Source organism: Planococcus citri, chromosome 3, assembly GCF_950023065.1.
Source record: "Planococcus citri chromosome 3, ihPlaCitr1.1, whole genome shotgun sequence".
NCBI classification, from domain to species: domain Eukaryota; kingdom Metazoa; phylum Arthropoda; class Insecta; order Hemiptera; family Pseudococcidae; genus Planococcus; species Planococcus citri.
Window position 1 is genome coordinate 16406203 of NC_088679.1, and position 26118 is coordinate 16432320.

The window sequence follows — 26118 nt, forward strand, 5'->3', positions numbered from 1 at the left end:
TGATTTGGCAGGTCGAAAATAAGGTATATCCCAAATTTCAGCTTTCCAGGTCAATTTAGTAAAATTTTGATTTTTTCTCACATTTTGGGCAAAATTTGATTTTTGAAAATTCACCAAAAATCGAAAAATGCACTTAAGCACTTGAAATTTTGACAGGTGATGAATTTTTGCTTGCTCTTTCGATCTATGTACCTCGGTAAGGTCCATAACAACAGCAACCTATATCGTTCTGCCTCTGCCTGTTCTGTCAGGTTCCTTATAGTTCAACAACGTATATTCTCGAGAACGCCACCCTATACTTTGAGTATAGAGAATTCAATATAAGTAAATTTAAGCATATGTTGCAACTTTTTATTTTTTTAAATTGATCCTCGAAGTAAAAGTAAAATTATTCAGAAAATTTTAATAGAACATTTTTATATTGAAACCAGTTAAAGAAAGTTTTGAACACATTTTTTAAACTAAAAATATTTCAACCATTGTACACCAAACAATGGAATTCAAATTAAAAATATTAAGCATTCGAGCATTATGATTAATTGATTTTTTAAAAAAAATGGATATAAATACCTAATTGAACACCGATGAATAATCAAACTTGAACATACTTATCCTACCCACTAAAACAAAGGAATTGAAAATTACCACTTTGACGAAGAAAATATAGTACTTGAACATATTAAAAATTACCCATCTGTACGAGTATAATTCGTGAAGAACTGAAGAATTTCATTATGAAATGGTAAAGTATAATCAAAAATTCGTTGGTTACTCTTCACATATTTTTCAAATTTTGCGTTGTTCGAGAAGTACAAAGCTGACATTATCAAAATTTGTGCTACGATGTAATAAATGACAAGTAAGACCAGGAACCGAACAAAGTGATCTAAAACAAAAAAAACGACCACAACATTAAAAACTATGCATCTAGCTGTGTAACTGTAAATCAATTAGCCGCTTCACTATTCGCTGAAATACATATTAATTCAAAATCATTAATCAAATAAGCAGTTCCTCACATCGTTTGAAAGTTTTTTAAAATCGTGAAGAACTCAGAGCATTATTCAAGATAAAACATTATCCAGCATTTGTTGGATCCACATTACAGCTGTACATAATGATCACTCGGATCACATACTCAACAAAGAGGGCTCAAAAAACGACCATTAAAACATCAAAACAAAAAATCAGATTATCAAGAATGGATAATAATACATATCTTCTCCTTACGTCTATCTGACAGGACATCATAAAATGTTGCTCTCCTTCCTTGAGGATATAATTCTTCAACAGCTGCACCTTCTTCGGTATCTTGAGGATTGGTTTCTGACAACTATAAAGAACGGTGAACCATAAACAAACACTTTTCGGGATCCAATACGAACTTAAATTAATGTCAGATTTGAGATTTAACTTACTTCAGTTACATTAGAAACCAAATACGGCAACGTAGTGTCAATTTTCTTGGTGTTTTCTTTGACTTTTTCATTTAAAGCTTGAATCACGGGCGATATTCTCATCATTTCGCTTTTCATGCTTTTCACCTCATTTTCGAGTGATCTAATTTTACGGATCATTTCATCCTTGGTCATCTTCAATTCTTCTTCGCCTATCAAAGGTTCCTGCAGAGAAAATCGAAAGTTTTTGTTATCTACTAAACTTGAAATCTGTACTATACTTGAAAAATAAATAAAGATATCTTCACCAAAAAAAGTAAATAGAAAGTTGATAAAACCCATAACTTGATATTTAAAAAATAAATTAAATTTAAATTTAAATTAATATTCATTTTAAAAATAATTATTAATAAAGGATAAGAAAAAAAAATATACAAACAAATAAAATAGGAGGGTAGGAAAGTGATAAAGCAGATGCAAAAACATTTCGATATGACTCACCGGATCGTCCCATTCCTCCAGAGCTTTCTTTGAACCGCTGGTGCTAGCCATTGTGAATAAAGTAATATACTAATTTATGAAAATGCAAAAAACTTCAACTTATCACACACTTTTTATTATTTTTCAGAAATGTTTCATCTATCATAATTTCTTTCACGATACAGATACACTGAGAATACTAAGCTGCATTGATTGTGCATTGCATTTCACTTCTGAGTATAAAATAGGTACTAGGGAATGTTAATTCTTCGCAAGATCCACCTGACGTGGACTGACATTACTGGTAAAGTAACCTAGCGTAAACTTCGTAAACTAGGAACCAAGAAAATGATGAAATTTCACAAAGGCAAAAATCATATTCTTAAGAACGCCACAACTATAGACGGAGAATTCAATAAAAATAATTTTATAAATTTATAATGTTGCAACTTTCTGTTTTTTCAAATTGATTCCTGAAGTAAAAGTTAAATTATTCAGAAAATTTTAATAGAAAATAGAACATTTTTATATTGAAACCACTTTAAAGAAAGTTTTGAACACATTTTTTAAACTAGAAATATTTCAACCATTGTACACAAAACAATAGAATTCAAATTAAAAATATTACCCACGTATTATGAAAAAAAAAAAAAAAAAAGGCAGGTACAAATTACAAGTAATTGAACACCGACGAGGCGACGAATTAAATATACACCTAACCAAGTATCCACTAAAACAAAGGAATTGAAAATCACAACAATGAAGACATATGAAATCAAAAATTACACATCTGTGTAAATAAAACAGCCACAAGAAATTCATTCAAAATCATTAATCATTACTTAGTTCTTAACATCGTTTGAAATTTTCTTTAAATTCTGAAGAAATGGACAATCACTTACATTACCTACATTATTATAGATTGAAGATAAAACATTATTCGGAATTTGTTGGATCCACATTACATACTCGTTGAATTTTGATTTGTCCAAGAAATACAAAGCCGCCAGCAGCAAAATTTGTACACTGCTGTACAGTATGATCGTATAGATCACAAACTCAACAAAGAGTTCTAAAAAAAAAGACCATTAAAACATCAAAACAAAAAATCAGATTATCAAGAATGAATAATAATATTATCTTCTGATTACTTTCATCCGTCAGGACATCATAAAATATATCACCTATAGCACCTCTCTTCCTTTTAGCACGTGAATTTACAACAGCTTCATCTTCCTCGGAATCTTCAGAAGAATCGAAATCTGACAACTATAGAAGGGTGAACTATTAACAAACACTTTTCCGGATCTGATACGAACTCAATTAATGTCAGATTTCACTCACTTCGTTTACATTATAAACTGAATACGGCAACGTCTTGTCAGTTTTCTTAGTCTTGACTTTTTCATTTAAAGCTCGAATCTTTGGCGATATTCTCATCATTTCGCTTTTCATGCTTTTCACCTCATTTTCGAGTGATCTAATTTTACGGATCATTTCACCGTTGGTCATCTTCAGTACTTTTTCGCCCATCGAAGGTTCCTACAGAGAAAATCGAAAGTTTTTGTTACTAAAACTGAAATCTGTATAGTTGGGTGAGTGATAAAGCAGATACAAACACATTTCAATGACTTACCGGATCGTCCCATTTGTCCTTAGCTTTCTTTGAACGACGACGGGTGTTAGCCATTGTTAATAAAGTACAATTTTATGGAAAATTCACAAAACTTCAACTTATAACAGAACTTTTAATGTTTTCCGAAGATGTTTCATTTATCCATTTTTCATCTTTCATGATACTGATACACCGAGAATACTGAGCTGCATTGCATCCCACTTCTACGTATAAAATACTTGGAGATACCTAGATTCACCTGACGTGGATGACATTTTTGGTAAACTAAATGATGAAATTTCGCAAAGGCAAAAATTAGCAAAAATCATGAAACAAAACAACGAGTGATAACTGATAAGATAACAACCACAATAATAACAACAACAACCTATCGTTCTGCCTGTTCTGCCATGTTCCTGTTCAACATATAATCTGATAGAGAATTCATTTTTCAATACGAATAAGTACCTAAATAATTTTAATGTAGCAACTTTCTGTTTTTTTAAATTGATTCCTGAAATAAAATTATTCAGAAAACTTTTTTAGGTACTTAGAACATTTTTATATTGTTAAACCAATTTAAAGAAAGTTCTGAACACATTTTTCAAACTAAAAGGTAGGTATTTCAACAAATTTACCACAAACAATAGAATTCAAATTAAAAATATTACCCACGTATCATGAAAAAATATATATATATATATTGGTAGACAGGTAGGTAGGTATAGGTAGGTAGGTACAATTGGTACAACTACAAACTACAAAATGAAATACATAATTGAACACCGCTGAATTAACATAAACCTACCCACACTAAACAAAGGAATTGAATGAAAAATCACCACAACTTCGATGCGTAGATTAATCTACAACCATCATTAGATAAGAAGCAAAGAAGCAGTCGCAATATTACCGATAATTTTTAAGGTACTATTAACAAATTCAACCTGTTGTACATCGCCCAATAAGTACGAAGTCGTCAACAAGAAAATTTGTACAGTGCAGAATATAATGATCACTTGGGCCACGAACTGAGAAAAGAGACCTAAAAAAAAAACGATCATTAAAATATCGAAACAAAGAATTAAATTATAAAATGAGTAATAATTAATAATATCTTCTTCTTACGATGAAATCTATCGGCTGTCGGGACCTCAAAATCGAAAAATGATCTGGCACCACCAACATCTGGTTCTCCAATAGGCACAATAGCTCCATCTTCTTCGGTATCTTGAGAATCGGTATCTGCTGACAACTGTAGAAGGATGAATCATAAACAACAACTTTTCGGAATTTGATAAGTGATACGAAATCAATTACCTAACGTCTGATTTAACTTACTTCGGTTCTCATAATCTTCAACTCATTTTCGAGCATTCTGATTTTATTGATGAGTTGATCTTTGGACATCTCCTCCAATATGTCTTCGCCAGCTATCGAAGGTTCCTGCAGAGAAAATCGAAAGTTTTTGGTTACTAAAGCTGAAATCTGTACACTTGGGTAGGTGATATGAAGCAGATAAAATAATATTTCGATATAATAATCACTACCGAATCGTCACAATCGTTCATGCTCTTCACCTCATCATCGTTGGACATTTCCAATACGTCTTCGCCTATCGAAGGTTCCTGCAGGGAAAATCGAAAGTTTTTTCATTGTTACTAAACATGAAATCTGTATACTTGGGTAGGTGATGAAGCAGATAGGTACAAAAACATTTCGATATAACTCACCTGATCGTCCCATTCCTCCAGAGCTTTCTTTGAATCGCTGGTGCTAGCCATTATGAATATAAAGTAATTTACTAAATTATGAAAAATTCACAAAACTTCAACTTATAACAGAACTTTGAATGGTTTTCGAAAATGTTTCATTTATCTATCCTTCCTGATACAAATACCTACACCGAGAATAATACCACATTCAGCTTTTACGTATAAAAATATAAAATACTCGAGATCCACCTGAGGCTTGACGTGTATTGACTATTGACTATTGAATTGATATTATTTTAGCGTAAATTAAAATTACCAAAATAATCACTAAATAATCAGTGAAATTTCGGAAAAAGCGTAGTGAAACACGTTGATGTCTGAAAAAGCTTTCGAATCGTCCTCCTCCTCACCTCCTGTGTTCTGTTCTGCCTTTAGCCCAAGCCACAATGAGACGAGATGACAATGTTCCAGCTATTTTCAAAATTCAAATTGTTTTTTTTTTCTATTTTTCTCTCACTGGACTGAATATCTTCAGAAAAACATGTTTCTTTTACAAGAAAATTGTATATTTTCAAGTAAAAACCTCAAAATTGTTAACCACTGCACAAAAAATTGTTGAAAATTAATTTCAATTCAAACTTCAAGTTCAAAAAAAAAAAAAAAAAAAAATTGAAGTTTGAAAGTTTTACTTTAGCGCTCTCTACAGGCGACAGCCGCCATCCAGGCAATAATCCACACATTTTTTGTTTGATAATAAAAAGCGTATTTTTACTATTTTACCGGCGATTTTCTGTTTCAAAATTAAATTATTCAATGAATTGTTCGTTGCATGAATATTGGAAAAAAGTTAACAAAGCATAGATCTTCATCAAACAACATCGTTCCAGATAATTCAATGTTTCCCAAGAACTAGAATCTTGTCGTAAGTACGATCATCTTCATCTTCTTATCACTGAATAAACTACTAAACTACTGAAACTCATTCCCTGCATGTTCATTCTAATCTGTTAAAAACAACGCGATGATTTCTCAAACACACCAGTTTTTCATTTCTAATTTCATCTCGAGTGTTTCAAGTTAATCACCATTGTTCGAATTCATAAAAATTGGTCAACATTGGTCTCATTTCACCCTTCATCACCTATACACTACTTGCCGCTGGTACGATTTCTGTACGCATTATCATTTCTAGGTACCACAGATTCGAAAATGGACATCGAAGAGGTACCATCGACATCCTTGGGTGACGCCGATCTGCAGCTAGAAGTTATCGCCGAAACACCCATGGACACCGAAGACAATAACCAGCAATCCGATGCGGTTTGTAAATTCCTCAACGGTGAAATCTCCTTCACCGATTACCTCGACCGAATGGACAAAATCGCCGAAGCAAGCACCGTTCAAACCGATGCACAAGATGATACTAAATCTGTACTAGGAGACATCATCGACGAAGCCGAAGTGCTCAGTTCGTCAGATGAAAACTCCGAAGACGAATCGAAGCCAGCTAAACCCAGAGGTGTAAGACGTACCGGTCGATCCAAGTTATCAGCTACGTTACGCGGTGTTATGGGTCAAGCTAACGTATGTTACGCTCAAGGCGATACCGAAACGGCGGTTAAAATGTGCTTAGAAATAATCAAAGAAGAACCCCAAGCTTCCGAACCGTTCAAAACATTGGCTTCGATTTACGAAGAAATGGGCGAATCGGAGAAAGCTGTACAGATGCGATTGATAGCTGCTCATCTAGGTCCGGCTAGCAAAGAAGAATGGATGGAGTTAGGTCAAATGTTGAAGAAAAAAGGCCATCATAAACAAGCTGTTATGTGCTACACGAAAGCTATCAATTACGATGAATTGAATTTAGAGTTATACGAGTTAAGAGCTTCGTTGATGAAAGAAGCTCGTATTCTTTCGGTCGAGGTTTACGGTTTCCTCAGAATACTCTACAAATTAGATCCTCAAAGAGAAGGTAAAAAGTTACTCGATTTATGTATCAAAGTAGCACGAATGTATTATAACGAAAAGAAATACGAGAAATCGTGCAAAACGTTGAAGTACGCTTTTGAAAAACGACCAGATTTGATCAAAGACGCCGAAGTCAATTTGTACCTCGATATTTTAATCACTACGCTTAATTTCCACGAATGTCTCAACGTGATGGCTAAATTCTGCAGCGTCGAGTTTCAAACAACCGAAGATCCTTTTACCATCGTAGAGTGCATCGTACCCGAAGAAATACCCATCGATCTTCGGGCCAAACTCATCGTAACATTAATCCATTTCGATTCGTTTGAAAACGCCAAAATACAAATAGACATCTTGCTCAAAGAGAATCCAGATATCATGGGCGATCTATTCTTCGACGTAGCCATGGAGTTAATAGACAAAGCTCAGTTCGAAGACTCGATCACGTTACTCGAACCTCTCACTCATACCGAAAGTTTCAACTCGGTTACCTTATGGTTTAAATTGACTCACTGCTACAAAGAAACCAATAAAATCAAAGAATGCCACGAAGCATTCCGTAGAGCTCTACAATGCCATCCTGACGATAAAGATCTCAAGTTGAAATTCTGCGAAGAACTAAAATCAGCTCATTTGTACCAAGAAGCTATCGAATTGACCAAAGACGACGACATGAGCGTTTTGATCTACGAACGATGCAATATGTATTACCTGATCAAAGACTACGAGAACTTCATCGAAACCGGACTTCAATTATTTCGTTTACATTGCAAAGAAATCAAAACAATCGAAGACTACAGTCTGCTCCTAGATGCTCTACGTTCGACTAAATCATTCAAAGATGTAGTTTCACCCTACGTTCCGATCACAGTCGATACTTCGGTTACTGTCGAACAAGAATGGGACATATTCGTCAAAATATTCGATATCTACGCCGAACGCAAAGATTACGACCTTTTGCAACAACTCACTCTGGATTTATCCCTTTCGTATAAATTCAACTCGGTCAAAGATCAGCTCAGAGTAGCTGTGGCTATCGCATCGTTCCTCAACCATGATTACGAAATAGCTTACGATATGATGAGATATTTCATAATACAAGCCAATAAGAACTCGTTGAAGTTCTGGAACTGTTTCAATCTTTTCACGTATTACTCGAGTTACAGCCGAATACACAAGTTCTTAATTCGCTACCTGATGAGAGCTTCGGAGAATAACAGTTTAATCGTATTATTTGCCAATAACTGTTTAACAGCTGGAACGTACAAGTATGCTCTGAACGATTACAGTATAGTGTTTCAAGATAAAGAAACCTCCATGGTAGCGTTACTTTTGGCTGTCGCTGTGTTACATATGTCGTGTTCGAAATTTTCCACTAATAGGCATTCGTTTACGTCGCAATGTTTAGCCTTTCTGTATAAATATCAGAATCTGAGAGGCGAACCGATGAATCAAGAAATTAATTATAATTTCGCCAGAGCTTTTCATCAACTTGAATTATTTCCTCAAGCTATACATTATTATAAAAAAGCTTTAGAGTGTAAACCTGCGGTTAGCGATATGTACGATTTAAAGGCAGAAATCGCCTATAATTTGCATGTAATTTATATGAGCTCCGGTCAACCGAGAGTTGCGAATATGTACTTACAGAAATACGCCGTTATATAATTTTGTCAAGTTTTTTTTTTTTTATAATGTACGTTTATAAAATACATGAATGGTTCTAAATTTTTGTTTTATTTTTAAAAGGCAAAAAGTGTCGATTTTTTTTCAAAGCTTGAAATCAAGTTTGAGGTTCTTAATTCAGATCGTGGCAAAAAATTTCAAAGCAGCTGGAAAGAAATACTAAAAAAAAAAAAAAGAAACCAACCACGTAGAATTTGGGGGGGGGCGACATTGAGTAGTATAATAAAAAAATTATTTTTCAAATTTTATTAAATCATACTTTTGAGTTATCGTTTTCGTAGATCAATTAAAAATAAAAAAAAAATAAAAATAAAGTGGATTTTTTTTAGAAAAGCGTTGAGAAATATTTATTTACCTACTCGTATTATTATATCACTTTCTAACCCTGTGAACTTATTTTTGATACGTTTCTTTTTACTTTGTTTACAGATAATTAATAAAAATGAGCGATTTAAAATTCAGCGAGAAGACCAAATTCTCGGTCATTTGCAATTTATTGGAAAGGATCGAGAAACAGAAGAGCAAAGACCAGAAAGTAGACAGCATGAGACAATTCATCGCTTCTTTTCGAGAGCAAAGTAAAAATCAACAAGTAAGAGAGTTCTATTTCGTAGTTTAAAAACGAAGTTTCACTTGATCTGGAGGTTATAAGATCGATTTTATTTGAGGTGTTTTACTAGAAACAATTTATTTGGAGAAATTCAAACGCAGAAATGGAAAATTTTTAAAAAATGTTCATCCACTGTTCTTTTATTTTGTGTTTTTGATTTTTTAAATGTTGGAGGCTTTGAATAAGGGAGTCCCAACATTGCTCATGGAACGTGAGAAGGTTTTTTCTTACAAGGGAACCTCTTGAGGTGTCACACTCCGATTTGAACGGGACCGCGATTTTTGGAAAGAGCATAGTCTAAAACCACCAAAACCAAATTTTCAGCTGCCCAAGTTCATTTTTAGATTTTTGGCCAATTTTTGAAAATTCAAATTGACTGTTTTTGGCGATTTATGCTTTTTTCTTAAAAGTACGTACTTGATCAGTAAAAATGGTCGAAATAAGTCCCAAAACTAATATTAATTACCCAAGTCCAAATTTCACCATTTCCAGCCATTCTGGAGCCTCCAGCGCGATTTTTCAATTTCTCCAGAATTTTGAATTTGCTCCAGAAGACGTGAATATGAAGTTGGGCGGCTAAAAATCGAGTTGTATATTACACTCGACCTGTTTAACGAGTTTATCCCCATTTGAGCCGATTTTGAAAGTGACACCTCAAATTGGCTTTTTGACCAGATTTTTTCAAAATTAAAAAATCCAAAAGATCCGAAGTTTACCGTTTGTGTGGAAATTTTCGAAATTCACGCGAATCGCTTTATTTTGTCCAAAACTAACCCTCCAAATCCAAATTTCACTATTTCCAGCCATTTTGGAGCCTCTGGCCGATTTTTCAATCTCTCCAGAATTTTGACTTTGCTCCAGAAGGCGTAAATATGCAGCTGGGCAGCTGAAAATCGAGTTGTGTATTATACTCGACCTGTTTAACGAGTTTATCTACATTTGAGCCGATTTTGAAAGTGATACCTCAAAAGTGATTTTTTGACCAGCTTTTTTCAAAATTAAAAAAAAAAAACAAAAAGTCAAAAGATAACCGTTTGTAGGAAAATTTTTGAAATTTGTGCGAATCGCTGTATTTCTTCAAGAACTAACCCCGGAGCGCAAATTCTACCATTTCCAGCCGTTTTGGAGCGAGAAGTGACACCTCAAAATACCACTCTTGAGGTGTCACTCTCAAAATCGGCTCAAATGTGGATAAACTCGTTAAACAGGTCGAGTGTAATATACAACTCGATTTTTAGCTGCCCAACTTCATATTCACGTCTTCTGGAGCAAATTCAAAATTCTGGAGAAATTGAAAAATCGCGCTGGAGGCTCCAGAATGGCTGGAAATTGTGAAATTTGGATTTGGGGGGTTAGGTACGGACAAAATACAATGAAATCGCGCAAATTTCAAAAATTTCCTCACAAACGGTTATCTTTTGATTTTTTGGATTTTTTAATTTTGAAAAAAGCTGGTCAAGAAGCCACTTTTGAGGTGTCACTCTCAAAATCGGCTCAAATGTAGATAAACTCGTTAAACAGGTTGAGTATAATATACAATTCGATTTTTAGCTGCCCAACTTCATATTCACGCCTTCTGGAGCAAATTCAAAATTCTGGAGAAATTGAAAAATCGCGCTGGAGGCTCCAGAATGGCTGGAAATGGTAAAATTTGGACTTGGGTAATTAATATTTGTTTTGGGACTCATTTTGACCATTTTTACTGATCAAGCACGTGCTTTTAAAAAAAGCATGAATCGCCAAAAACTGTCAATTTTGAATTTTCAAAAATTCGCCAAAGATACCTCAAGAGGCTCCCTTGTTAGAAAGAAGGTAATTCAAAAAAATGTTGACGGGAAAATTGAGTTTTTTTTTTTTTTTTTTTTAAAGAAAAAAAGATGTCAGCCAAATTTTATTTTTCCCTTCAACTACATATTTATGTACTTCTTTCATGTCAAATTTCTATATTATGCTTTTCAAAGGCTTTCGAATTTCCAAAAATTGAAAAAAACAATTCAGTCCCTAAAATTTAACCCAGTAGAATATTTTAAAATATTTTTCGATTTTTTTCTCTGATTGATTTTTAAAAAAATTTAATCCACTTGTGTAATAAAAATAACGAATCTGCGATTTATTCCAGGACGACACCTTTTATCCAATTTTACGATTATTGTTGCCAACGCTGGAGAGAGAAAGAGGACCGTACGGAATCAAAGAGCACACTTTGGCGAAAATGTACATACGAATATTAGGTCTACCTAAAGAAGGCAAAGATGCCCAGAAGTTATTAAATTACCGGTAATATACAATACATTCGTCGAAACATAAAATCAGTATAATTATTCTTCCGTTTCATGTCTTGGGTATGATAATTTCGGTATTATTTCAGAGCACCTAAAGCTTCAGTCAAAAGTACCGGAGATTTCGCCGAAGTAGCTTATTGGGTACTTCGATCACGATTCGAGAATACTCAAAAATTGAGTGTATTTGACGTAAACAATCATTTGGATAATATCGCAACGAAACACGCTTCTCATGATCCAAGTACGTGAAATTTTATTCATTAATAATTACACCTACCTGTGTATTATGCTGAGTTGTCTTACACTAAATTTTTTTACAGGAGGCGTTGATAACGAGTTACACGCCATGTTGTTGAATTTGTCTCCAGAGGAACAAAAATGGCTAATTAGAATCATACTGAAAGACATCACTATGGGATTATCGCAGAATAAAATTTTATACCTATATCATCCCGATGCTGTTGATTTATTTGACGTTTCGAATGATTTACGAAAAGTTAGCACGAAAAAAATTTGTTATTAATATGTAATTTTCGACCACCTACTCGTACATCGAGTCTAATTTTCATTTAATTATTTTCTCAGGTTTGTACGATGTTGAAAGATCCTAAAGTTCGATTACACGAAATCGAAATCGAAATGTTCCAGCCGTTTAAACCGATGCTTTCTCAAAGATGTGATATTCAAGAGGTTGATAAAGATATCAATTCTGCGGATCATTACTACGTTGAAACTAAATTCGACGGTGAACGGTTTCAAATCCATTGTAATGATGGAGAATATAAATATTTTTCGAGGTACCGAATACCTACTTTCATTTTTCTGTTGCATTAATTAATTGATATTTTTGAACAAAGCTACGAGTATAATCTGATAATTAATTTTGATCGTAGGAATGGTTACGATTATACGAATACGTACGGTGCTAACTCATCGAATGGTGTCTTGACGCCTAAAATTGCTAGAAATCTACGTGATGTTCGAAGCATGATATTAGACGGCGAAATGATGTGCTGGCACAAAAGTCGCAAATGTTTCACCACCAAAGGTACTTGTGTATTAGTATATTTCTAATTCATGCCCGTTTTTACTTTCGAAACATTTTTTTACCGACTGGTTCGTGTTTATAGGAATGAATATCGATGTAAAATATATCAAAGATGCAGATGCGAATCAAGCGTGTTTCGTAGTTTTCGATATTTTATACTTGAATGGAACCGTACTTACGAATAAAACGTACATCGAACGAGTTACCCTGCTGGAGAAACACGTGAAACCGGAAGAAGGCATTTTCATGATTAGTAATCGTACGAAAGTTACCACTGGGCAAGTATTACTTAACGATGTTAATCTGCTTGAGAAGTGTAAAGATTCCTCTTTAGTAATCGAATAATTTGATTATTCAGAGAAGAAATCATGGATCGTTTGAATCAAGCTATTGCCGATTGCGAAGAAGGAATCGTTGTGAAAAATCCCTACTCTGTTTATAAACCGAATTCCAGAAAAGCCGGATGGTATAAAATTAAACCAGAAGTATGTAAATTGTACACTTTATTTTAATTGACCAATTCAAACGATCGTATTGATTATTTAATTGCTACTTGACTTTTTTTTCGATCAGTATACCGAAGGATTAATGGTAGAATTAGATTTACTAGTCATTGGAGGATATTACGGTGAAGGTCGTCGGCGAGGATTAGTCAGTCAGTTTCTAGTTGGAGTTGCTGATCCTAACAAGAACGAAGGTACATATTTATATGGCACTGATAATGAAGAAACTACGATCAATCAGGACTGGTCATCGGAATCTAATATCAATTTATTCGTATTTTTTAGCTGGAGAGCCTCGTGCTTTTTACTCAGTTGGTAGAGTAGGTTCTGGATACAGTGACGAAGAGTTATCTGAAGTTGATAAAAAGCTACAAGGTAATTGGAAACGAGTTTCTAGTCATCATATGCCTACCATGGTCGAATGGACTAAAGAGAAACCTGATGTTTGGATTGAACCTAAATCATCAATTATTTTACAAGTAAAAAATATTATCTACTTCTGAGCCATTTTTTCTCAAATCAGCTCGGATTTGAATTTAGGTTCTTCGATTTTGTTTATGAGGTGTTTTTTTTTTCATCAGTAGAAATTTTTCTTCGTAATGTCTGTCCAACTTTGGAATGCAATTGCTGGGAATTGCTGCAACTTGGAGAAAAATCTGTTTTCGGTGTTTTGAACGTAATTAAGAGTAGTTTTGAAAATATTTATCTACCAAGATTTTTTTTTTTTTTTTGGGTGTTTGTAATTACTTGATTATTACACCCGTCGTATGAGATTTAAATCGAGTTGGTATTTTTGAAAGTTCGAAGTTGAGCTTTTTTTGAATGCTAGATTTTCAAAATATTACCAAATTTTGGAGCTATATCTAATTATTTAAAAATTTGAAAAAAAAATCCAAGAAGCGTACTTACATTTTTATGATGTTTACTACTTCATAGAATTTTTCGTGATTGGAATTGCAAAATCACAAGGGTATGCTGCCCTAAAATTTTGGTCAAAATTTAAAAAAAAAATGTCAAATATTGTATGACATGTCGTTTTATACGTTTTTGAAAGCACTGAATATGAATATAAAAAATCGACCCGTTTTTTCGGATTGGACCCCTTCAACAGCCCTATTGGCCTCTAAAATTTCTTGAAAATTGAAAAAATCGTGTGACTTATCGTTTATTAGGTTTTTGGAAGTGCTGAGTACGAACATTGACTCATTTTTTTGGATTTGAACTCACCAACGCTCCATTTTGAAACCCTGAAATTTCCAAAACGTTGAAAAAATCGTATGAAATGTGGTTTAATAAGTTTTGGGGAATGCTAAAAATACGAATATCAACTGATTTTCTTGATTCGAACTTTCTAACGTCCCATATTGGCCTCTCAAAATCGAAAAAATCCTCTCAGTACATTGTTTATTAGGTTTTCAGTTGAGCTGATCACATTGAAAGAATTTTTTAATAATCTGACTCCTCCAAGCTTTTTTTTTCAAAATTTTTGAAATGGTCGGAAAAAATCACATAATTTGAACCATCACTGATGAATACTTAATTATCGGATGCCGAATTTTTTTCAAAAACTTTCACGCCATTCTTCTTTCTTTTTATCATGATTAATGACCATGTATCGTCGTATCCATAAAATACTTCAACATGCATGTAAACCGATTTATTCAATTTTCAGGAAATTGGGAGAGCCAATAAATCAAAAAAACAAGCAGAAATTAGTATGCAGCGTTCCCCCTCCCCAAAAAACCTAATAAACCATATGTCGCACGATTTTTTCAAATCTTATAGAAATTTTTGGGGGGTCAATATTAGAGTGCAAAGTAGATTTTGGCTTTACAACTTCATTTAGTAACATTTTGTGAAAATTTCAAGTTTCAAAAATCTGCTGGAGCTTCTAGAAATTTTCTAAAAGTTGCTGGAAGCTCCAAAACGATTCGAAACCACCTCCAGTCGACTTAATGGCGCGTTGAAATTGTAATTTAGAGTAAATTTCGGCTTTCTAACCTCGATTGATAACATTATGTGGAAAATTCAAGTTTCAAAAAACTGCTGGAGGCTCCAAAAATTTCCTAAAAGTTGCTGGAGGTTCCAAAACGATTTGAAACCTCCTCTAGTCTACTTAATGGCGTGTTGAAATCATAATTCAGAGTAAATTTCGGCTTTCTAACCTCGATTGATGACATTTAGTGGAAATTTCAAGATTCAAAAATTTGCTGGAGGCTCCAAAACGATTTGAAACCACCTTCAGTCGACTTAATGGGGCGTTGAAATTATAATTCAGAGTAAATTTCGGTTTTCCAACCTAGATTGATAACATTTTATGGACATTGAAAGTTTCAAAAATCTGCTGGAGGCTCCAGGAATTTTCAAAAAGTTGCTGGAGGCTTCTAAACGACCTAAAAACCGCCTGAAGTCGACTTAATAGCGAGTTGAAATTAAAGTGCAGGGTAAATTTCGGCTTTCCAACCTCGATTGATAAAATTTTGTGGAAATTGAAAGTTTCAAAAATCTGCTGGAGGCTCCAGGAATTTTCAAAAAGTTGCTGGAGGCGTCTAAACGACTTGAAACCACCTCCAGTCGACTTAATGGCGGATTAAAATTAGAGTGCGGAGTAAATTTCGGCTTTCCTATTTCATTTGGTAAAATTCTGTGAAAATTCCAAGTTCCAATAATCTGCTGGAGGCTCCAGGAAATTTGAAAACGTTGCTGGAGGCTCCAAAACGACCTAGAAACCACCTGCAGTCGACATAATGGCGGATTGAATGGAGCTTCCAGAAATTTTCTAAAAGTTGCTGGAGGCTCCAAAACGATTCGAAACCACCTCCAGTCGACTTAATGGCGTGTTGAATTATAATTCAGAGTAAATTTCGGCTTTCTAACCTCGATTGATAACATTTTGTGGAAATTTCAAGTTTCAAAAATCTGCTGGAGCTTCCAGAAATTTTCTAAAAGTTGCTGGAGGCCCCAAAACGACTTGAAACCACCTCCAGTCGACTTGATAGCGTGTTGAAATTAGAATTCACACTAAATTTCGGGGTTCCAACCTCATTTGGTGAAATTTTGTGAAAATTTCAAATTTCAAAAATCTGCTGGAGGCTCCAGGAATTTCCAAAAAGTCACTGGAGACTCCAAAGCGACTTGAAACCACCTCCAGTCGACTTAATGGCGGATTGAAATTAGAGTGCGGAGTAAATTTCGGCTTTCCAATTTCATTTGGTAAAATTCTGTGGAAATTCCAAGTTCCAACAATCTGCTGGAGGCTCCAGGAATTTCCAAAAAGTCAATGGAGACTCCAAAACGACTTGAAACCACCTCCAGTCGACTTAATGGCGGATTTAAATTAGAGTGCGGAGTAAATTTCGGCTTTCCAATTTCATTTGGTAAAATTCTGTGAAAATTCCAAGTTCCAAAAATCTGCTGGAGGCTCCAGAACTGCTCAAAATAATCGATTTGGCAAGACGAAAGTATAGTATATCCCAAATTTCTGTTTGTAGGTCAATTTGATGAAATTTTGATTTTTTTAAATCATTTTTAGCCCAAATTTGATTTTCAAAAATTCGCCAAAAATCAAAAAATGTACTCTAGCTCTTGAAATTTTGCCTTGTGAAGTAAATGTTTACATTTTGAGCAAAATCGAAGAGCCTGAACCAAAAACCAGACTGATTTGACGAGAAATGACGCTTCTAAGTATTTCATGAAATCCGTTATTTTTCTAATTAAATTTATAATTAACAGATCAAAGCCACCGAAGTTGTTCCTAGCGATGCTTTCAAAGTAGGCTACACTTTACGATTCCCTCGAGTCCAGAAAGTTCGTCACGATAAATCCTGGTACGATTGTTTAACGTTGGAAGAATTCACACGTCTTCGAGAAGTACGTTTCTTCGCCATCTACCTTTTTTATCTTGCTCATCGTAATATTTTCCCAGAATGTTATTCGATTTACTGATCGGTTCATTTTTCAGAGCAATTGCGGTAAACTCACCACCAGTTACGCCACAAAACTAGCTTCAGCTGATTCGAAGAAACAGTTCAAACGTCCTAAGAAAATATTAACCGTCGATGAACAATTCCAGTCCAAAAGGAGTAAACCTTCGGAAATATCGTCGAATATATTCAAAGATCTCGAACTATGTATTTTAACCGGTCACCAATTACTATCGAAATCCGAACTAGAATCTAAAGTTGTCGAAAATGGAGGACTTATTGTTCAACATCCTGGTACCTAGACCTACGAATCGATAGAACTCTACACTCATTTTATTCAGTTGTAAAATTAACGACTTTGGTTACAGGTGCTTCAACGTATTGCGTCTTAGCTGCCGATAAAAACAGCATTCGAGCTAGAAATGTGATCGAATTGAATAAATACAACGTCGTGAAAACCTCTTGGATCATCGAATGTATTGAAAAACATAAACTCGTCAAATTATGCCCTCATCACTTCCTCGCCATGACTCCGGAAACATCGGAGAAGGTATCTGAAGAATACGACGAGTACGGTGACAGCTACGGTACCAGGATAACCATAGATCGTCTAAAAGAACTAATGCAAATAGATCCAGCCAATTCTGAAACACTGAGTATATCTCAAATGAGCAATTTAGATAAACAGTTGTTCAATGATGGCAATCCATTCGCCGTATTTCGCGGCTGTTCGGCGTATTTTCAAGATGGAGCCGATGAAGTGAGTCGATTTGGAAATAATCTTATCATTTTTCTGTTTTTTAGCCGCAGCTTCGTTATCTTTGTTGCTTGGTGACCCCGACGCGGTGATGTGAACTATACGATTATCACGTCGGGGTCACCGAGTCGTCGAGATGACAATATTACGTTGGTAGGTAACCTTTTTTTTACCGAATATTTCCAGCTCATATGTATGTCTGGTCTACCTATTCTGATGGAAATAAGTTCACGTGAACCGTCACTCCATAAGTATTATAATCTAGAAAGCAAACTATGTGTATGGCGAATAGCCAGTAACTAAATGAATGAATTTTGGCACTCGAACAATTTCACACGTGATTCCGCAGAGAGTTCCTTTAACTAGTGCCAAATTTTTTTCATTATTTTTTTAAATAGATCGTTAACTATCGCTTTCATCGTCCGGCCAATTAATGCATTTTTTTTTTTACGTTCTCGTTACATACAAATGTAATTTTTAAACATTGTAATCTTTACCCTTCTTGTGTTGAATGCTCAACAGGTGTCAAGGTACGCTGAAAAGCTCAATTTATCTATTGCCAAAGAGGTATTCAAGTTCTACGGAGGGTCGCAGCACGACTCTGTCAGCAAGAATACCACACATGTGGTCTACTCTTCCAAGTACGTGTAATTTGTGAATTTTTTTTCTCATCTAATTGAAACACGTGCGCGGTAAGGTGCGTGGAGGGAATTTCCGAGAAAAAGTGGGAAAATTCGATGAAACGAGTCTGTTATTTATTTTTAAACTTCGTTTCGTTCATCTTCAAGAGTGGTCGATTGAAAATTACAAAATATTGCGAAACGCGTGTTTTTATTAGGAAAACTCTCATCATCCGAAAGAATGACAAAAAATAATTCAAGGGACTATTTTGTGTATTTCTAGCAAATTTTAACATTTGATCACGAATATTGCGTAGTCCAAATCTAAATGTAATTTATGTACTAAATTGGGTTGATTTTTTTGGAAATTGTGAACTCCAAAAATATGATGAGATTTCATAATTTTAGCTTTTTAGTTTGACGAGGTGAAATTTTGATTTTTTCCCCACATTTGGACCAGATTTGATTCTTAAAAATAATCAAACATTTGATAAACAGACTTAAGTGTCTGAAATCTTGACTGGTGAGGTATTTTTGCTTATTAAACTGGTTTGAACGTCGAATTTTTCTACCAAGTTGGACATCTTCATTGCCTTCCTCATCATTAGGTTACCTTTTTCTAAATGGGACGTTGAGAAAATGCTGAGAAGTCAAATTTAGAAAGTGATCGGATACGTACTTGAACTCAAGTCAATTTTTCATCAAAATTTAAAAAATTTACTGACCAATTTTGAATTCCTGATTCAACGTTTTTAATTGGATTTTTTTAGCTTGATACAAATAATATATATGTCGATGACAAAATTTGGAATTTCAGCTGCTGGAATCATTTTTTGATTTTTTTCGAATTTTTCAAATTCTAAATCTTGCTCATCTCGGGCCAAATTTGGAATTTCAGCTGCTGAAATCAATATCTCAATTTTCGTTGAATTTTTAGAATCATAAATCTGGCTCCTTACCCAAGAAAAAAAAACAAAATTTGATCAAAATCAACATGAGAGGATCAACTTTGAAAATTTCAGCTGCTGAAATCATTTTTTCAATTTTTGTCGAATTTTCAAAATTCTGAAAGGTTTATTTTCTGTGAAAAAAACACAAATTTGATCAAAAAGAGTTTCAGATACTGAAATCATTTCCCCAATTTTTGTCAAATTTTTGAATGGTCCATATTCTCCTGAAAAAATCAAAATTTGATCACATTTTAGTAGATACTTGAGACGAAAAGTTTGAAATAAATCTTTAAAATTTCAATTCCACCCCATTTTTTATGAAAAAAAACAAAATTTTATCAAATAAACATAAAACGATCAAATTTGATAGTTCAGCTGCTAAAAATACTGGAATACTTTTTTGTTTTTGTCGAATTTTTAAAATTCTAAATCTGGCTCATTTCCCATAAGAAAATCGAAATTTGATCGAATTACCAAAAAATGGCCAAATTTGGAATTTTACCTGCTGAAATCAATATCTCCATATTTTCATTGAATATTTAGAATCATAAATCTGGCTCATTAGTTCATTGCCCAAGAAAAAAAAATCAAAATTTGATCAAATCAACGTGAAAGGATCAACTTTGGAAATTTCAGCTGCTGAAATCATTTTTTCAATTTTTATCGTATTTTCAAAATTCTGAATGGTTTATTTTCTGTGAAAAAAACACAAAATTTATCGAAAAGAGTTTCAGCTGCTGAAATCATTTTCCCAACTTTTCTCTAATTTTTGAATGGTTCATATTCTCATAAAAAAAAAATCAGATCACATTTTCGTGGGTATTTAAAACGAAAAATTTGAAATAAATTTTTAAAATTTCAATTCCACTCCATTTTTTATGAAAAAAAATCAAAATTTTATCAAATGAACATATAACGATCAAATTTGGTAGTTCAGCTGCTGAAAATACTGGAATCCTTTTTTGATTGCCAAATTTGGAATTTCAGCTACTGAAATCAATAGCTCAAATTTTCGTTGAATTTTTAGAATCATAAATCTGGCTCCTTACCCAAGAAAAAAAAACAAAATTTGATCAAATCAACATGAGAGGATCAACTTTGGAAATTTCAGCTGCTGAAATCATTTTTTCAATTTTTGTCGAATTTTCAAAATTTTGAAAGGTTTATTTTCTGTGAAAAAACACAAATTTGATCAAAAAGAGTTACAGCTGCTGAAATCATTTTCCTAATCTTTGTCAAATTTTTGAATGGTCCATATTCTCTTAATAGGTACTTGAAACGAAAAATTTGAAATAAATTTTAAAATTTCAAATCCAGTCCATTTTTTATGAAAAAAATCAAAATTTCATCAAATGAACACAAAACGACCAAATCTGGAAGTTCAGTAGCTAGAAATGCTGGAATTCTTTTTTTGATTCTGTCGAATTTTTAAAATTCTAAATCTGGCTCATTTCCCATAAAAAAAATCAAAATTCGATCGAATTACCATAAAAGGGCCAAATTTGGAATTTCAGCTACTGAAATCAATATCTCAATTTTCATTGAATATTTAGAATCATAAATCTGGCTCATTAGTTCATTGCCCAAGGGAAAAAAAATCAAAATTTAATCAAATCAACATGAGAGGATCAACTCTGGAAATTTCAGCTGCTGAAATCATTTTCCCAATTTTTGTCAAATTTTTGAATGGTCCATATTCTTTTGAAATAAATTTTTAAAATTTCAATTGGCGAATTTTTAAAATTCTAAATCTGGCTCATTTCCCATAAAAAAAATCAAAATTCGATCGAATTACCATAAAAGGGCCAAATTTGGAATTTCAGCTGCAGAAATTATCTTCTCGATTTTCGTCGAATTTATAAAATTATTCTAAATTTAATCAATTTTCCACGAAAAAAAATCGAAATTTGATCAAATCACGATAAAAAAGGCTTTTGATATTTTAGCTGCTAAATTCCTTTATTTGATTTTTGTCGAATTTTTAGAACTAAAAATCTAGCTCATGTGCTACGAAAAAAATCAAAATTTGATCACATTTACCTTGAAATAATTTTTAAAATTTAAAATCTAGCCCATTTCCATGAAAAAGGTCAAAGCTTTAATGAAATTAACATGAAACCACCAAAAATTGAGAATTCCAACTGCTGGAAATGCTGGATTCCTTTTTTGATTTTTTGTCGAATTTTCAAAATTCTAAATCTGATACATTTTCCATAAAAACAAAAAGCAAAAAAAAAAACTTGTATTTGATCAAATCACGATGAAAGGGCCAGATTTAGAATTTCAGCTGCTGAAATCAATACCTTCATTTTTGTCGAATTTCAAAATTCCAAAATAATCTTTTATCGAATTTCTAAATTTTGAAATCTGATCTATTATCTGCGAAACAAATTAAAATGTTATGAAATTAGGCATCTATCATAAAAAGGCATAATTTGGAATTTCAGCTGATGAAATCCTTTTTTTGATTTTTTTCGAATTTTCAAAATTCTAAATCTGGTTTATTTCCCATGAAAAAATAAAAATATTTGATCAAATTACTAAATTATTTTAGCCGCTGAAAATGCTGAAATCGTTTTTTGATGTTTGTCGAATTTTTAATATTTCAAATCTAGTTCATTTCCTATGAAAAAAAATCAAAATTCGATTAAATTACCATAAAAGGAGCAAATTTGGAACTTCAGTTGTCGAAATCAATGTTTTGTGGAATTTTCAAAATTCATAATCTACGACCCATATTCTGTAAAAAAAAATCACGAATACCAAATTTGGAATACGTAATTTCAACCGCTGAAATAATTTTCCAAATTTTTGTCGAATTTTTAAAACCTGTTAATCTGATCCATTTTTCATGAAAAAAAAAATCAAAATTTCCTCAAATTTACGTAAGACAAAGTTTTGGAAATGCTGGAATCCTTTTTTGATTTTGTCGAATTTTCAAAACATCAAGTCTAGCTCATTTCCCCCGAAAAAAAAAATCGGAATTTGATCAAATTAACATAAGGGGGTCAAATTTTGTATTTCAGTTCAGCTGCTGAAATCAATACCTCGATTTTCGTCGCATTTTTGAAACTTTAAATCTGGCTCATATTTTTTTTAAAAAGAAAGAGATCAAAAATCTGATCAAATTAACTTAAAAAAGCCTTTAAAATTTCAGCTGATGATTCGATTTTTGTCAAATTTTTAAAATTCTAAATGTAGTTAATTTTTCATGAAAGAAAAAAAATCAATATTTAGTCAAATCGACATAAAAGCCCCAAATTTGGTTTAAAAATCCTCTCTCGACTAATTCGTATTTTTTCATTTCAGATCTCACGTTCCTGATAACTTACTTTCGAGATCACGTCTCATTTTAGTCTCTTCGAATTGGATCTTCGACTGCCAATCTTCAAAAAAACGATTACCAGAATCTACCTACAGATAACCTCGTTTTATCATCTCAATACTCTGATTAAATCTACCCTATAATAGTTGTAACATTGAGAAAAGAAACGTTACCAAATTTCACCCTTATCTATGAAATATTGATATAAAATACCTGTAGTTAATATAATCGATGGTAAAAGTTTCATCAACATTATTTGAAGGCAAAGGTGCACTATTAAAACACCACTGATACCAACCACAACCCTGCATGTACCTGTTGTCATAGCGATATGTTTTGTATATTGTATGTAAATTCTAAATTCTACACCAAGTTTCCCTCCACCAGAAAAAAAAAACACTTTTTTAAAAACCACGTCCATCGTCCAGCAGAGGTTATTTTTCATTCGTACGATTCACGAACGTATTTATAAGCTCCTTATGCTAAAAATAATCACTTACACCGAGTCTCAGATCTTTTTACACGTTATCATATCTCTAACTGTAATTACACAATTATTCTCTTATCGTTTCTAATACCATTATTAATGTATTATTCGATAAAAATACGCATTATCTATTATTTTCAAACTTGAAATAATTTCAAAACATCTGTAAAAAAAACTTTAATGAAAAATACAAGTAATAATACATTAACGTATGATGTTTGTTTCTTTTTGACAAATTAAAAGTACAAGTACAATACACACATTAAAATGTATACAAAAAAAAAACGGTATTGGGGAGTCACACGTATTTGAAACAGACTTTAAGAAAACCTTTAGAAAAAAACTTTGATTCTTTTAAACTATTTTCGACCCTTCAAAAGTTCAAAGGTAAAAAAAATTTTACACGATACCCTGTAACAGTTCTCTCCTTCTCTAAATTATCACAACACCAACGTGTACTATCGTTAAACAACAATCGTCAAAAGTATCGTTAAAATATGAGTTTAAAAAACATATATAAAAATTACAACAGGTCTATAAACAACATAAGTGATGACCAAGATAAATGCAACGTTATTGATTCAGATCGGTATACATATGTAAAATTGAGTAAATACACACACGAAATTGCAAAAAGAAAAAAAAACACATTCTACACATAAATGCATACACAGCTGAGCATTACGAAGCGATTACTTAATTATTTCTTTCTTTTAGTAAGTATCTCAACTAGAAAATAGAAAAATTTCCCAGAACGATAAAAAACACGTATGGAATGTACAGAAAAATTTACACCACGATATTTTATTATACATTCGACGCACGTAATATACTCCGTAGTCGTGTTTTTTCGGTCTTTCGCCCTACTTCGATGTCGACTCGACAATTTTATTTCAATTTTTTTAGAAAGAAAAAATATACCTTGGAAAGTTACTCTTAAATCTTAATACACAAGTTAACTAGATAGCATTAGCGAGAGCTCGCGGAGCTTAAATTTTTAGGCCTCTGTATAATTCGGTTTAATATAATATTATTAAACACATCGTCGCACAATAATAATTTCTTTGAATTTTTTCCCTTTCCCTTCGGTAATACTCGAAAAATGAGAGGAGAAAAAAAAACAATTAACAACTTAAAAAGTACGCAAGAAATTCGCGATGAAGGGGCATACAAAATAGAGAAAAATAAAAAATAATACACACAATGCGAAACACACCTTATTAATTATGGGAAAAAACACTATAGCGTACACAAACTCACAAACATATAATATTATAACATAAAACGTATCATAGTATAGTAATATTAAAACCTGTAATGTATAAAATAGTAGTCAGAAGAGGCGAAATATATAAAACTATAACGTAATGTAATGTTAGAGTGAAGTATTCGGGTTGTACAACTTGTGTGGAGCATACACATATTCAAACAACGATGGAAAAAGAAAAAGGAAGGAAATAAAAATAAAATAATACACAGATAAAATAGTACGTAGTAATATAACCGCGGTAGGAAAATCGTCGATAAAAATTCCGAATATAAAAAAAGTTATAAAATATAACGTAATGGTATGGTAGCTATAACGAAGCAGTCAATTTTGGTAGCTAAATTAGGAATGCTGAGATCCTCCGGAAAACGGTCTCGGAACTGAAAGCAGAACACCCACAATATGAATTAATTAGGTATAAAATTCAACTTCATCTACATACAACTGGGAAGAATATTATTAATTTATTATGTAGTTATGTATTTTCTCACGATTTGTGTCGCAAATGAATCGATTTTTGGTCGCGAGATCTGTTTTTTTTTAAAGGATAAAATTGATTTTTTTCATTTGGAACATGTTCGATCATTCAAGATCGAAAATCGCAAACGAATCGATTCGTGAGATTTAATAAATCGATTTTTGATCTTGAAGTCTATTTTGGTCTAAAATAGTTTTTCTCATTTCGGTCGTGTTCGATCATAAGTGATCGAAAATCGCAAAAAAATCGATTTTCGATAGTATTCGATTTTGATGTTCGATCATACAAGATCGAAAATCGCAAACGAATCGATTCGTGAGATTCGATAAATTGATTTTCGGTTATTATCGATTTCTGATATGGAAGTCTATTTTGGGCAACAATCGATTTTATCATTTCGAATTTCGATCGTGTTCGATGAGTTCGATCATGGAGGATCAAAAATCGCAAAAAAATCGATTTTCGATCACAATCGATTTTTTTGGTCGCGAGATTGTTGTCGAAGCTAAAATTAATTTTATTCTTTTATTTTGGAATACGTTTGATCATAAGATATCGAAAATCGCAAACGAATCGATTCATGAGATTCGATGAATCGATTTTTGATCTGGAAGTCTGTTTTCGGCTAATATCGATTTTTCATTTCGATCAAATGTGATCAAAAAATCGCAAAAAATCGATTTTCGATCACATTTGATTTTATGGTCGAGAGATCGTTTCTGAGGCTGAAATTGATTTTTTTTCATTTGGAATATGTTCGATAATACGAGATCGAAAGTCGCAAACGAATCGATTCGTGAGATTCCATAAATCGATTTTTGATGTGGAAGTCTATTTCAGGCTAAGATCAATTTTTTATTTCGATCAAATTCGACCAAACGTGATGGAAAATTGTAAAAAAAATCGATTTTTGATCACAATCGATTTTTTTGAGGCTAACCTTCATTTTTTTTCATTTGGAACAATGACATGATCAATCACAACATATCAAAAATCGCAAACAAATC

General features: G+C 32.9%; 5 protein-coding genes across 6 annotated transcripts in view; 2 read left to right on the top strand and 3 right to left on the bottom strand.

Annotated features, from left to right (window-relative positions):
* Positions 1 to 319: 319 nt before the first annotated feature.
* Positions 320 to 4036, bottom strand: LOC135839875 (26S proteasome regulatory subunit 6A-like). Of its 2 annotated transcripts, XM_065356119.1 has the most exons (8): positions 3514 to 4036; positions 3222 to 3419; positions 3029 to 3146; positions 1899 to 2949; positions 1419 to 1622; positions 1231 to 1333; positions 691 to 886; positions 320 to 620 (listed from the first exon to the last, which is right to left on the bottom strand). In XM_065356119.1, the coding sequence occupies exons 4-8, from the start codon at positions 1947 to 1949 to the stop codon at positions 614 to 616; spliced, it is 561 nt and encodes a 186-aa protein (XP_065212191.1). In that variant the 5' UTR covers positions 1950 to 2949; positions 3029 to 3146; positions 3222 to 3419; positions 3514 to 4036; the 3' UTR covers positions 320 to 613. The 2 variants fall into 2 exon arrangements, with proteins under 2 accessions (XP_065212191.1, XP_065212190.1); XM_065356118.1 differs by lacking the exons at positions 320 to 620; positions 691 to 886; positions 1231 to 1333; positions 1419 to 1622 and having other exon boundaries at positions 2139 to 2949.
* Positions 4037 to 4170: 134 nt separating this feature from the next.
* On the bottom strand, positions 4171 to 5599 carry LOC135839876 (uncharacterized). Its single transcript, XM_065356120.1, has 5 exons — positions 5226 to 5599; positions 5043 to 5120; positions 4834 to 4938; positions 4621 to 4747; positions 4171 to 4537 (listed from the first exon to the last, which is right to left on the bottom strand). Exons 1-5 carry the CDS (start codon positions 5274 to 5276, stop codon positions 4371 to 4373), a joined length of 528 nt encoding a protein of 175 aa, XP_065212192.1. The 5' UTR covers positions 5277 to 5599; the 3' UTR covers positions 4171 to 4370.
* A 334-nt stretch (positions 5600 to 5933) lies between these two features.
* Positions 5934 to 25019, top strand: DNAlig4 (DNA ligase 4). Its single transcript, XM_065357981.1, has 16 exons — positions 5934 to 6129; positions 9291 to 9453; positions 11591 to 11748; positions 11840 to 11994; positions 12074 to 12249; positions 12339 to 12550; positions 12647 to 12801; positions 12884 to 13079; positions 13160 to 13286; positions 13375 to 13498; positions 13590 to 13783; positions 17037 to 17174; positions 17266 to 17521; positions 17596 to 17987; positions 18507 to 18625; positions 22864 to 25019. Exons 2-16 carry the CDS (start codon positions 9304 to 9306, stop codon positions 22976 to 22978), a joined length of 2667 nt encoding a protein of 888 aa, XP_065214053.1. The 5' UTR covers positions 5934 to 6129; positions 9291 to 9303; the 3' UTR covers positions 22979 to 25019.
* On the top strand, positions 6002 to 8903 carry LOC135841154 (general transcription factor 3C polypeptide 3). The gene is made up of 2 exons (XM_065357983.1): positions 6002 to 6133; positions 6400 to 8903. Exon 2 carries the CDS (start codon positions 6417 to 6419, stop codon positions 8841 to 8843), a length of 2427 nt encoding a protein of 808 aa, XP_065214055.1. The 5' UTR covers positions 6002 to 6133; positions 6400 to 6416; the 3' UTR covers positions 8844 to 8903.
* LOC135841155 (uncharacterized) overlaps positions 23529 to 26118 on the bottom strand; it is a 30830-nt gene continuing 28240 nt past the window's right edge. The window contains exon 5 of the mRNA XM_065357984.1: positions 23529 to 25013. Within this exon, the coding sequence (XP_065214056.1) occupies positions 24976 to 25013 (38 nt within the window). The 3' untranslated portion in view covers positions 23529 to 24975. The remainder of the gene's footprint in view (positions 25014 to 26118) is intronic.